The following is a 12,350-nucleotide window of genomic DNA, read 5'->3' as shown; positions in this document are numbered from 1 at the left end:
CGTCATGGGCGTTGTCCCTGGTCCTTGGTCCATCGTTCCGCGCTGGGGGTGTTGTTGTCGTTAGCGTGGGCGTCGTGTGCGTCGTTAGCATGGGCGTGGGCGTGGGCGTGGGCGTCGTGGGCGGTGTTGAGATGTGAATGGTGGTGGTGGAAGGGAAAGGGATGGTCACGGCAGTGTGACCATCCCACAAACAGGCAACGTGACGATATGGCACACCCTCAAGTAAGTCACGTGACCTCACCCCGCAGACTGAACAAAATCATGAATCCATATTGCAGCTATCACTGACCCACACTATATGTAAATTATAACATTTCCATTCATTGATCAATTAGTCTATTTTCGCTTTTTTAGTAGTATTCATATATAATAATAATAATATACTGGAATGACTGGAATCCACTGGAATCCACTGGACTCTGACTGGACTCATAGTCCAGTGGACTGGGACTGGACTCAGGAAAGTGGCTGGGAGTCCAGTGGGACTCCAGTGGGAGTCCAGTGGACTGGACTGGACTGGACTGGACTCCAGTGGACTGGGCATTCTGCCAGCCAATCTGGCCTGGTAAGAGGGCCACTGGAATCCACTGGAATCCACTGGAGTCCACTGGAGTCCATATGGATTACGTGGGGGAGGGTAAAGACCTCCAACCATGTCATTACTGTCCTTCAGCACATGGACTTAGAGCTCAAGCTTTTCGAAGTTGTCAATGCTGAGTACAAGACTGTTGCTGACTTGCTCAAAGATTATGAGGAAATCGAGGCTTTTCTCGCTTAAGTAGGTAATTATACAGACTTAGTAGGGCACCTAGAGTCCTTATGTATTTTCATAGTACATTTAAAATCCAGATGATCTGTTTTGTGCACGTGCGCCTTTATCTTCTGAAGAGTCCCATTTGCAGTTTTCATTGTCTTTTCATCTGAAAAGGACTTGCCGTGTTTTTAATAAACTAATCGTCATCATCATCTGCTTCCATTCCACCGACATCATCTTGAACGCTTTGGTCCAGATTTACATGTTTGAAGTAATAGTCATTCGAATCAACACGATCTTCAAGTCCTTCTTCATCTAATTTGTCTAAGCTTTCCTTGTTGAGGTCTATGATTTCATAAATATCATTGGGAAGCATTATCTTAGTCCTTGCAAAGTAAGGAATAATTCTAAAGGCCCCAACTTTATTTTGAAACACAGCTCCATCCATTTCCGCCACAATGTACAAACCTCCCTTGGAACGCCTGATTATAATCATCGGGCCTAAATATCGTGGTTTCATCTTTCTATTCAAGGACAACTCAACGCTCGTGTTTCGGACAAGAACCAAGTCCCCTGGTTTGTAGATTCTACCAATGATTTTATTCCTATGTTCAATTTCATACTTTGCTACTCTTTTCATTTTCTTCAATGTCACTCTTCTTCGCATATCTGCAACATGAACCCTGTGCTTGGCCAAAGCTCTTGCTCTATATCCAATAAGCTCTTCTGTAGTTAAAACATGATCTGGTAATTTAACTAACCATGTAGCTTCTTGCACGTTGAGTGGAATCAGTGGATGTGCACCAGTAACCATGAAAAACGGCAAGCAACCAAAACACTTTCTAACCGTGATTCTATCTGCCCATAGTACCTGCCAAAAGAACCAATACCATTTAGCAAGGTTCTGTGGTCCACAGCATTTGGCTAACATTTGTATTACATCCCAATGGGGTCTCTCAATTCTTCCGTTTGCCTTAGAATTGTACGCGGAAATTCGTATCCCCTTTATTCCGTACTTTTCTTGAAGCCATCTTACAGCTGCAAGAAATACAGCACCATTATCTGTAATAATTTCAGATAGGCAGCCCCATCTGCAAATTACTTCCTCAAATAGCCAGAGTGCTATAGTCTGAGCCATTTCTTTCTTCAAAGGTCTTCCTTCCATATAACTGGATAGAGCGCATCTTCCGTGTACAATGTATTTACATCCATTAGATGCAGGTGTTACATGAACAGTATCAGCATGAAGGACTTGAAAAATAGAGGGTGTATGAGTAACTGTCAGAGGAATTTCTATAATTCTTTTGGACCCTTCTTGGCAGCGATGGCATGTTTTCACATACCACGTAATATCATGTTCAATGTCTGGCCACCAGAATCTTTCTCCTAACATCATTTTTATAGCATATGCACCTCTATGTCCAAGACTATCATGAGCTGCACACATCATGTACATTCTATGTGATTTGTCTACTACCAGTTTGTGTCTGGAATCTATGCTTCTTCTGTATAATCTGTCTTCTTTGTCAACAAAGAACCCTTTTGCAAATCTTGTGAATGAAATATACTGCTTGTCTGTAAGGTTTTTAGGTCAAACATTTGGATTTTTCAACCAAATTCATACTAACAGCAGATAATCATCATGAGCTTTTCCTAGGAAAGAGCGTCCTTCCTCAAGATATGGGTCCTCTGTTTCCATTTCATCATACCTGGCTCTCAAATCTGGGATTAAAGTGGATACTACAAAGGTTCTTAAGAAGTCCTTCTGTTCTTCACTACAAGTCAGGTTATCATCATCATTTTCAATCTTTTGCTTGATGCTTTCTGCAAACTGCTCACTCATTGCTTCTTCTCTATCAAGTTCATCATAAAAGTCATCAATTGATAATGCTAATGATAAAACATAACCTCCATGAGTATCTATTTGGTCTTTAAAGTCTTCGAAATCTAATGGTGGTGAACCACCATTAGGGTCTGCTAATACTTCTAGAGTGCCAACTGGTTTGTCCATATTTTCTTCTGAATTTGAAAACACTTCATCTCCAGGTTGCCAATCCCTTCTTGAAAGTCCATCTGCTGCAAAGGTCTTTCCTTTTATATGTTGCAACATAAAGTGGAACATGAGGATTTTGTCAATCCATCTATTTACAGTAGCATTTGGTCCCATGCCAGGATTAGTTAACATTCCAGCAAGGTACTTTGCATCTGTTTCCACTATTAAACGTCTTACACCAAGTAGCCAATATGAAGCAGCTTCAAGGGCTCTCATGAGTCCAAATAATTCTCTCTTTGGTTGTGACATTCTTGCTTCTCTGTCATTCAAGGTTATAGATCCAAACCTTGCATAGTTTCTTTTTCCTGTATCTTTGTCATCTTGAAAGATGTAAAAGCCAACAGCCTTCCATGAGGTGTCTACTGCTAGTACAACTGGATTGGGATTATTAATATAATCTAAAGGCACCAATGCAGGACATTCCCTGAGACTTTTCTTGAGTTCTGCCATGGATTCTTCTTGAGCCGCCCCCCATTCAAAAGGAGCACCTTTTCTGGCCAAGTCATTGATAGGCTGTGCTTTCTTTGCAAAGTTTTCAATAAACATCTGGCATACCCCAACAGTTCCGAGAAATGCTCTCACATCATGTAGATTTTTACAAGGTCCCCAATTATCAATGACCTTTACTCTGTCTGTCTCTGGTTTTCTTCCTTCATATGTGCATAAGTGACCTACTACTGTAATTTCAGCTACACAAATTGTGGATTTAACACCTGAGAAAGTTCCTCCAGCATATTTCATCCTGTGAACCACTCTGTTAACATTCTCAAAGTGTTCCATTACAAAACATCTTATGCCTTCATTTTCTGGTATAGTCTCAAATTTTCCTCCAGGTAACTCATATCTAGTTGCTGGACCTCTGCAAGGCACATCATCAATATATGGTACTGTAACATCTGGTATCTCATCTTGTAGGATGTATGTGACATCGTTGTGGAATATTGGTACTGAATTGGTCCAACCCATTGGTAATGTTACAAGTCGCAAAGCACCAAAAGGTGTCTGAAAAGTAGTCAAATCCCAAGAAGACTCTGCTAAAAGTCTCTCATCGTATCCTACATATAAGTCAAATATGCCTCCACATGCCTGACCCGAAAAATGCATTGCAAGAGCGTCTGTTACAGGTGGTAAACCCAAGTGCGCTATTGTGACTGCATTCAAAGGTTCTAGACTTTGTACAATTCTCAAGCTTTTTCCATCTTTCTTTAATATGCAAAACCACTGTGATCTATAAGATGAATTTGAAGGTTCATAAACCCCAGCATCTATCTTTGTCTTAATGATTTTACATACTTCTGAGAATAATCCTGGTGGGATAGGAATATTTTTCAAGACCCAGGGTGTATGTGGTATAACAGGAATATCTACAGGCGGGAAGTATTCTGGTTTGAATCTTCCTCTTTCAGAGTCATCCCATGCAAAAGCCTCATTATTCTCCATCATAAAATGGTGTAATAATTTTCATTCTTCTGGCCACAAAAAGTCACTGCTGTGGACTTTGTCAAATTGTTCCTTTCTTTCATCAGTGTAGTGACCCGTAGGTACAAAGTCAGGAGGCGTCCTATTCAACTTTGGGAGAGTGTCAAGAGGATTCCCTTTAATATCACGAACAATTCTGAATTTATCTGGGAGATCTTGGTATACTGGCCTGATTTTCTGTGCAACCGGCTTGTATTTCTTTGTGACAAAAGTCTCTCTAGTTTCTACAAGATCCTCTTTCTTTTCCTTAGGTGCTGCTTTATCCTCATGGTCATAAATGACATTCATCATGGTTTCAACATTTTGGATCCCCCCCGACTTTAAGTTTACATCAGAGAAATATTTCTCTAAGTAACTTACAAGTGCAGGATGGTCTTTTTCTTCTTCGTATTTTTCATCTCTCAAGGTTTGGAGCAAGTAAAGATTTCTCAATTCTTCTTGCTCAAATTTTCCATTTCCTGGTAATGTATATGACTCGCATTCAAAACCACCATTACCATCATCAACTAAGGTTATAGTGATCTCTCCTTGATCTTTGATCAATTCATCAAAGACCAAAAATCCTCAGATGGCTTAGGAATTTCTGCTTTTATTACAACAGGTGGTCTTCCTCTTTCATGTGTAGGCAACACACATCGTTGTGTTGAATTAGGATCCGCTATGATAAGAGTTTGTCCCCCATCTTTATAATTCTGTACAGTACTCTCTGTCAATACATCAAATGGTCTGCCCAATAGCACTTTATATGCCGGGTCAGTGATGATGTGGACTTGTAAGTATACTGTTATAGTTCCAAAGATAAAAGGTACATTCTTAGTGAGACCCAAGGTCTGTTCAACTGTCCTGTTTGCACTCTGCATTTGGAATTTTTATGTCTGGATCCCATGAGATGGCCAATTTCTTAGCCACTTCCACATCTATGGCAATAATTTGAGAACCAGCGTCTAACAAACATTTGATCTGTCCCATTCTATTAATCACAGGGAAGACAGTTCATAACACATGAGACTCTTTTGCAACATAGATTTGTTTCGGTTTCTCAGACAGGCCTAAACTCTGCAGGTATTGCGCTACTAGATCGCTGATGATGATAGACCCTTTAGGCATGTTTCCTTCATCTCTTGTTGTCACCATAAAAGCTGCTTTTATATTTAAATCATTAATGGATATCGCATACGCCTCCAATTTGCATTTTGTAGGTTTTAATGGTACCACATCAATGTCAAGCTCTTCCATCATAGTAACTTTTCTGTTTTGAGCTTGTTGTACTGGCATCCTTTTCTTAGATAAAGCTTTAATCAAGTTGTGTCTAATACCTGGGGAAATGCTTATCAAAGTCTCTGCTGTCAGTGTAACTGGGGCATTATAGAGATTTGCTAAAGCCTCTCTCTCGTGTGTCACATTCTCAATTGGTGCTTGGTGTTTATAAGAAACAGGTCTTTTCTCAGTATCAATAATTGGCTCAAAATTATCAATCTTTATTTCTTCTTTTTGTCTTGGATCATTCAGGTCAGGAATATCGAAGTATGGTAACTGTTTATGCCTAGGCACTGGATCCTCTTCTTCATCATCCCTTAGGAGAAGTGGTTTAGGCTTCTCTTTCAGTTTTGGTATAGCTTTCTGGGTTTTCTTAATTACTACGGGCGTAATTTCTTCCTCCACTTCTTCAATTTCTTCTTCTTGCTCATCATCAGAATCTTCGAATTCTGCTAATTGTCTGCAGTTTTTGGCTTTAGTTTGGTTCTCAAGAGCTTTCTTACTTCTGGTATTGACTGCATTTCTACCAGATCGCTCAATCCTTGAACCTACGAGAAACGCTGCTGTCCCTGAGTATCAGCTTGACTGTGTCTAGTAGCTACATAACTTGCAGCTTCTTGACCTTGACCTTGCTGTCCCTCAAAATATGACAGAATGTTTTTCATATTGTTGACTATGTCAACTTCTTGTGCCGATGGACATGCCACCTGTGTAGTGTTCGCAGGTCCAGTTAAGTCCAGTTTTTTACCTCAAAACGACGCAACTGGCAACTGCAACCGGTCTAGACCGATCCAAATATTGAGGGACCGCAACCGGACCGCTTTGGACCGGTCTTTTTCGGTCCACAACGCAAAAAAAACCGGTCCAGACCGGTTGCGACCGGTCTTTTGTTGAAAAATTTATTGTGCCAGATATATTACATATTACCTCACGTATATAGCATGCGTAGATAGATAATTTAATTCTCCGTACGCTGGCCAAGATTTGAAGCGATTCGGTCAAGATTTGACTGAGATATGGTGAAAACAGAGAGAACATACATTCAAATTGCGTATAAAAATGTTTTTGGCCATATCTCAACCAATTCTTGACCGTTTTTGATGATTCAGGGACCGAAAATTAAGTAAAATGTGCACGAGTAAGGTACAATATGTGATGAGACGAAAGACCGGTTGCAATCGGTCTAAACCGGTCTTTTTCGGTTTTTATATATTTACAAAAACATGGCAACTGGCAACTGGACTGACCACAAATGTGGGCAACTGGCAACTGGAAAAGACCAGACCGTGGTTCAGTCCAGTTCAGTCCTATGTATATTTTCAGTCCTGTAGACTGGACCTGCGAACACTACACCTGTGCCGGCACATTATTACCCAACAGTGTATCAATTCGAGTAGCCATTTTATCTAAAAGATCATCTCTTGAGTCTCTAATCTGGTTGGTGTATACTGATTTAACTCGAGCATCTATTCCCAACTGGACGATACCTGGCTCTCCACTGTTCTGGGTGTAAATTTCTCCAGGCGATGCAAACATGTTGCTTTGCGCCATCATATCTTTATTGCTAGCTTCTTTGACAATCATCTTAGCAGACTTCCCATTTGTCCCTCTAGGTACTGGTTGACCTGTGAGTGCACAGAACATCTTATGACCAGACATTTTAATTTTTCCTGTTCTAATATGTTCTTCTCTATGAGGGCAATTCATTGTGAAATGCCCTGTTTCTTCACAGTACCAGCATCTGTCTGAACCCATTCTCCAAGTAGGCTGTGTCTGCCTCATGGTGGGTGCTGAGGTAACATGCTGGGTCATTAACATCTCAGTTAATTTGTTCATTTCTTGTCTAGATGCTTGGAAAGCACTCATTTGTGCTTTTTCACTTGATGTAATTTTATCCATGAGTAATGCAACTTTCTGGTTTAATTCTCAGATATCATCTTCTAGCTTACTATGTACTGGCATATTATGCATGTGATGCTCTCGTGTTGTCCGTGTTTCTGTTGCATTGACACCAACCCGGGTATTACTTGAAGAGCTAATCCCTTGTGCACGTCCTGCAATAGTCTCAGCCATTTCAATTACATCTAGGATAGCATATGGATCCTCTGGACGGCATTCTTTTCCTTCAGCAGTTTTTCCTTTATCATCTTTGGAAATTTTAATATTGAGACTTCCTTCCACTTGACCTCAGAAAATATCCCTTAGGCATCCTAAAAACATATCAACTAATTCTCTGTTGCTCACCAAGGCGGGTGGCATCAAGAGTAATTTTTGTTCTGCCCAGAAGCTTCTGGTAAGGTTTTTAAGTGCAATAAAGTCATCAATATTGATGCACTGATGGTCTTTACAAATTTTTCTTAAATTTGCCAGTGTTCCTTTTCCTGCCATCTTTGCTTCTGGATAGTCATTGATCAACACCTGTTTAAACTCCTTGTATTCAACTTCAGGAGCAAACGTGTTGAATGCTCGCCATTCGAATTCCGTCTTTTGGTCCGTGTACCTTCCTAATTGTTTCTTCTTTTCTTGATCATCATTGATACCATGCTCTGTGAACAAGTCCTCCATTTGGTCAATGAATCTTGACAGCTCAATGGGTTTTTCCTTGTCAAAGTTAGGGGCTCCTCGGGAGCCTGGCAATGGCATTGGTCTAGACGATCTTCTGCCTCCAGTGGCAGGAGCTTCATCTTGGGTATTATCTGGCATGTTTGTAATATTTCTTTGGGCTAACGAGTTCGGATTTATATTATCAGATGCCCTAACAGTTTTTCTATGAGTCGTGCAAGGAGGCGGTTGGGATACTGTCTCTGTTCTTAACAGAAACCTTTGCACTACTGCTGTTGCAGGTTGCTTAGCTTTTCATTTAGGTGGAGGTGGTAAACCTGACGATTCCCCTGCTTTAATAGAATTCGCTGTTTGTCTGATTTTTGGTGCTGTGGTGAACGGCTCTGCACTAGTATTTAAATTGCTTCAAACGCTAGCAGTTTTAATTTAAACTTTTCATTTAAATAAATGATCCCGTAGATCACTAAACTTTCAAGTCTTTGCTTTATCAAAAACAAAAGGAGACCCTTGCAGTGGGCTCCAGATGATATGTGTTGCACAGGGATGACTGTGAAAGTGCGAAACATGCGAACAAGGATCAAGCGCATCAGGAAAACCCTAAACACTCACACACACACACACACACACACACACACACACACACACACACACACACACACACACACACACACACACACACACTATCACAATCTTAGTGCACAAGTTCGAGGGCCTTTGGTATTGAGAAATACCACTTTTGTCTTCTTAGGTTAAGTCTCAAGAGATTTCGTTCAAAATGGGTTTTTATTATAAGGTGTGGTTTAGAATAGTTCAATAGAACAAAGTATGTCTTTCAGGGAACTTGGTCTCTTAAATGCAAAGTTCTTTGATCACAGTTTCTTTTATTAACACAAAACATGACTTTAATTGACTTTTATGACTCCCGTGAGTTTTTATCATGTCACTACGCTCTGAAACAAAGGGTATGAGTATGCTGTCTCATCTAAATGATACTGTGTCCTTAAAACCTCTTATTCAAAAGTCTCCAAGTAAGTTGACTCCCAAGCACGCTGGCTTCGTTCACACTGTACTTATCTGACCACGAAGAAATCTCCTTTTAATTGATTACAACTGTCCACCTCCTAAGTCTCTACTTGGAGTGCAACTAGCTGGTCAACGGGGAGGCGATTGCTTGCCTTTTGACCTGCCAGCGCGCTCCTTATATACTCCAGGAACCCCTATCTATGTTTTACATAGTGTTTGAAAGTCCGGTTAGGTTAGGTTATTGGGTGCCCAGGGGCTCCAACCGAGACCGAGACCGGTTAGGGTTCGTTCCCAGACCCAAAATAACCTAACTGGACCAAAGATAACCGACAAAAACCAGTTAGTTGCAGTTACTAACCGGTTAGGACCAGAAAAATAGAAAATCGATTAAAATGGCATATATTTCTCATATTCCTTGCAGTAAATATTATTTCCATGCGTCGTAGCTTTAAAACAAGCCCAAGAACGCTAAATTCGGTGAAGAATTGACAATTTTATAATAATATTCTTGAAAGCCTACTATTTTAGCCAATATTATAGAGATTTGACCATAACTCTGTCAGATTTTTAGTGTTTCTCATGCTTTTAGATATGTTTTGAAGGGGTATAATAGGGTCGGTTGTAACCGGTCATAACCGGTTTTTTAACGGTTAGTTAACCGCAAAATAACCGGTTATTTCATTTCCAGAATTGACTAACCACTAACCGCAGTCCGGTTTTTTTGTGGTTAGGTCCGGTCTGGTCTCGGTTATTTTCCAGTTAATTAACCTAACTTCCAAGCACTAGTTTTACATGTGTTTTTAAAAGAACGTGTGGTATATTTTGTAGTCTGTCTCTGTGAACACTACAGATTTTGTAGTGTCGCGTCTTTCATTTTCAAACACATCAGTGTTTGATGTGTACACGGAATTAGCCGATGTAGCTATTCCTAGCTTGGCATGATCTCGTGTGTTTCTTTTCTATGGCCCGGTTTACCGGTCTGACAGATGACATCACAAAATGATTAATGTTTCCTGATGCGTTGATGCATGTGCATACACGTTTACCAATAGTCTTCGGTCTCCCATCGTTTCTGAGTTTTTTAATTAAAATGCCTTGTCTTGGCTCATCTTTTCATTACAAAGGTCAGGAGACACTCCAAAGGTGTTTTCAAATGTCTTTTTCTTAATTGTCAGGGGGTTCTTATTATATTTCATATAATAGAATGTGTCTTTCTCTTATGTTTGTACTTGTGACGTTCAGACGCATCAGTCTTTGATGTGTATGCAGGAACTGCCGTACATGACTTTCTGAATGGCCACAAGCCACACTAAGTCTTCGTACATTTACTACTAGGTGTAGTTTAGGCTTTCAATGTTTCAGACATGCCATTTAGGTGTCTATGTCATCTTTTCTGTATTTCTTGTATAAGCACGAGTTTCCACAATAAATCCATTATGTGTTTCTAAACCCTTTGGTAGTAATGCAATTCTTCTCCCTGCATTGGGTGTTTACTCTAGAACCTCTTTGTGCTCTATTTCATGGTAGGTGAATCTTAGATAGAAGCCAAGTATAATGTCACGACGTGTACTGCTGCCAGTTCCAAAGCCTTTGTCCTATTTTCAGATTCCATGCATTTGCATTTTTAGTCAACTGAGCCAGGTATGTGCATTGACTCTTTGTATCATTGCAATTGTATGTAGTGTATTTATTAGAGATGACCTTTATCAGTAAAATCGTTAAAAATCGAATTTTATATGGGTGAAATGGTTTCATCCGTATCAACAGACAACACCTTCTCATAGACCCCCCTATTCCCAGTGCTGGTGTGAGTGGGGAAAGAAAGAGGGAGGGCATTGTGACGATGGTGACCGATTCTAGGTCTGTTAAACATCATCATTCTAGGCCAGCCCAGGGTTGGAGTTGGGGTTCAGGGGTTGGTTAGATTTTATGATGTCCGAGGGATACGTCTGGTGATGATGTTATGAGCATTGAGAAATACATCTGGTGCTGCTCTTTACACAGGCGGAAACAGAAAGAAGCTACAACACTGCTCCATCACAATTATCCAGTGACGGAGACAGAGACGGAGGGGGCCGAACCATACCATCGATGAGAAGGGGAAGGAGAAAGCCATCGACGAGAAAGACAATAACAGGAAGAGGAAGAAAGATGCACGAGAGACTTATGGACCGCATTCGACCTTGACCCACCTCAACATCATGGACCTGTCAAACAGGAACAAGTCCAAGAACCTGGTCACGACAATACCTCCCTCACTCCCATTGACTCAAACCTCACCTCTCTCGCCTCAAATGACTCAAGCTCAGACTTGACCGCCCTCCGGATAGCACACACAACCCGCAAAGAGGCCCTAGACCAACGTGAGCTCGGGCTGGCGGCTAGACAGGAGAGGATCGAGGGAATGGATGAGAGGGTTAGGGAGGTGCAGAAGGTTGCTGGGTATCATGAGGAGGCGGTGGGGCAACAGGAGAAGGCGGTTGGGCGGAGGGAGAAAGAGGCGGAGAAGAGGGAGAGGGCGGTTGAGAGGAGGGAGCGGGGGATGTGAGGAAGGGAAGAGAAGGTCGTGAAATTAGAGCAAGCGATTGATGAGCGAGGACGGGTGCTTGATCAGAGAGAATCAGAGGTTGAAGAACGTTCTAAACGGGTTCAAGAGCTCGAGGAAACACGTGATGCTCGACATGGTGCTCTCGACACGTCCACTTTGTCGCATTCATGGCCCATTACTCTTCTTCGATCTGTGGTCTTCCGTGTATTAGGCGACAAGACGTCTTTGTTCCTCTTTCCCTCCCCTAACCCAAGTTCTTCTATCCAAAACTCGAATGCTCCCACCACCACCACCCCTAAAGAAGACCCAGACGCGACTGGGAAGCGCGACGCGATCTGTACCTTTCAACAGGCGGACGGGGGAGTCACCTCATACTTCTGGGGATTGGCGTGTGTGCTGATGTGTTGAAGGTGCTTGTGAGGAGGTTGACTGGGGTTGGGATTTCGAGTTGGTTGAAGAGGAGGAGCAGGAGGTAGTGTTGCTTACTGCTTGAATGGTTGATTTTGGGCCTCTGGGAGATGCCTTAAACAGGTTCATGACATATATGATCTTTATGACATTTTCACAATCTCTTTTTCACTGACACTGATGAGTAATTGAATAAATGAATGTGCGCGTATGCAAGAGTTTTGTGTTTTGTTCGTGTACATATATCTCTGATATATGTAGTTACT

The 12,350-nt window shown here is 41.4% G+C and overlaps 6 protein-coding genes across 6 annotated transcripts; 2 read left to right on the top strand and 4 right to left on the bottom strand.

Moving 5' to 3' along the window:
* Nucleotides 1-388: 388 nt before the first annotated feature.
* Nucleotides 389-778, top strand: LACBIDRAFT_328210 (uncharacterized protein; the record flags this gene model as incomplete). Its single annotated transcript, XM_001882214.1, has 1 exon — nt 389-778. One exon carries the CDS (start codon nt 389-391, stop codon nt 776-778), a length of 390 nt encoding a protein of 129 aa, XP_001882249.1.
* A 172-nt stretch (nt 779-950) lies between these two features.
* Nucleotides 951-2,765, bottom strand: LACBIDRAFT_328209 (uncharacterized protein; the record flags this gene model as incomplete). The annotated part of the gene is made up of 7 exons (XM_001882091.1): nt 951-1,161; nt 1,223-1,255; nt 1,516-1,658; nt 1,791-1,816; nt 2,098-2,140; nt 2,293-2,329; nt 2,383-2,765. 7 exons carry the CDS (start codon nt 2,763-2,765, stop codon nt 951-953), a joined length of 876 nt encoding a protein of 291 aa, XP_001882126.1.
* A 1,503-nt stretch (nt 2,766-4,268) lies between these two features.
* LACBIDRAFT_299116 (uncharacterized protein) lies at nt 4,269-4,577 on the bottom strand (the record flags this gene model as incomplete). Its single annotated transcript, XM_001882090.1, has 1 exon — nt 4,269-4,577. The coding sequence occupies one exon, from the start codon at nt 4,575-4,577 to the stop codon at nt 4,269-4,271; it is 309 nt and encodes a 102-aa protein (XP_001882125.1).
* A 248-nt stretch (nt 4,578-4,825) lies between these two features.
* LACBIDRAFT_299115 (uncharacterized protein) lies at nt 4,826-5,146 on the bottom strand (the record flags this gene model as incomplete). The annotated part of the gene is made up of 1 exon (XM_001882089.1): nt 4,826-5,146. One exon carries the CDS (start codon nt 5,144-5,146, stop codon nt 4,826-4,828), a length of 321 nt encoding a protein of 106 aa, XP_001882124.1.
* A 1,744-nt stretch (nt 5,147-6,890) lies between these two features.
* Nucleotides 6,891-8,246, bottom strand: LACBIDRAFT_328208 (uncharacterized protein; the record flags this gene model as incomplete). The annotated part of the gene is made up of 3 exons (XM_001882088.1): nt 6,891-7,457; nt 7,493-7,597; nt 7,788-8,246. 3 exons carry the CDS (start codon nt 8,244-8,246, stop codon nt 6,891-6,893), a joined length of 1,131 nt encoding a protein of 376 aa, XP_001882123.1.
* Nucleotides 8,247-10,590: 2,344 nt separating this feature from the next.
* On the top strand, nt 10,591-12,169 carry LACBIDRAFT_328207 (uncharacterized protein; the record flags this gene model as incomplete). The annotated part of the gene is given in 5 exon segments (XM_001882213.1): nt 10,591-10,651; nt 10,913-10,935; nt 11,347-11,672; nt 11,745-12,067; nt 12,087-12,169. 5 exon segments carry the CDS (start codon nt 10,591-10,593, stop codon nt 12,167-12,169), a joined length of 816 nt encoding a protein of 271 aa, XP_001882248.1.
* Between the last annotated feature and the right edge of the window lie 181 nt (nt 12,170-12,350).

This window comes from Laccaria bicolor, genomic scaffold, assembly GCF_000143565.1.
Source record: "Laccaria bicolor S238N-H82 LACBIscaffold_15 genomic scaffold, whole genome shotgun sequence".
Lineage (NCBI taxonomy): Eukaryota > Fungi > Basidiomycota > Agaricomycetes > Agaricales > Hydnangiaceae > Laccaria > Laccaria bicolor.
This window is presented reverse-complemented; position numbering and strand designations above follow the sequence as displayed.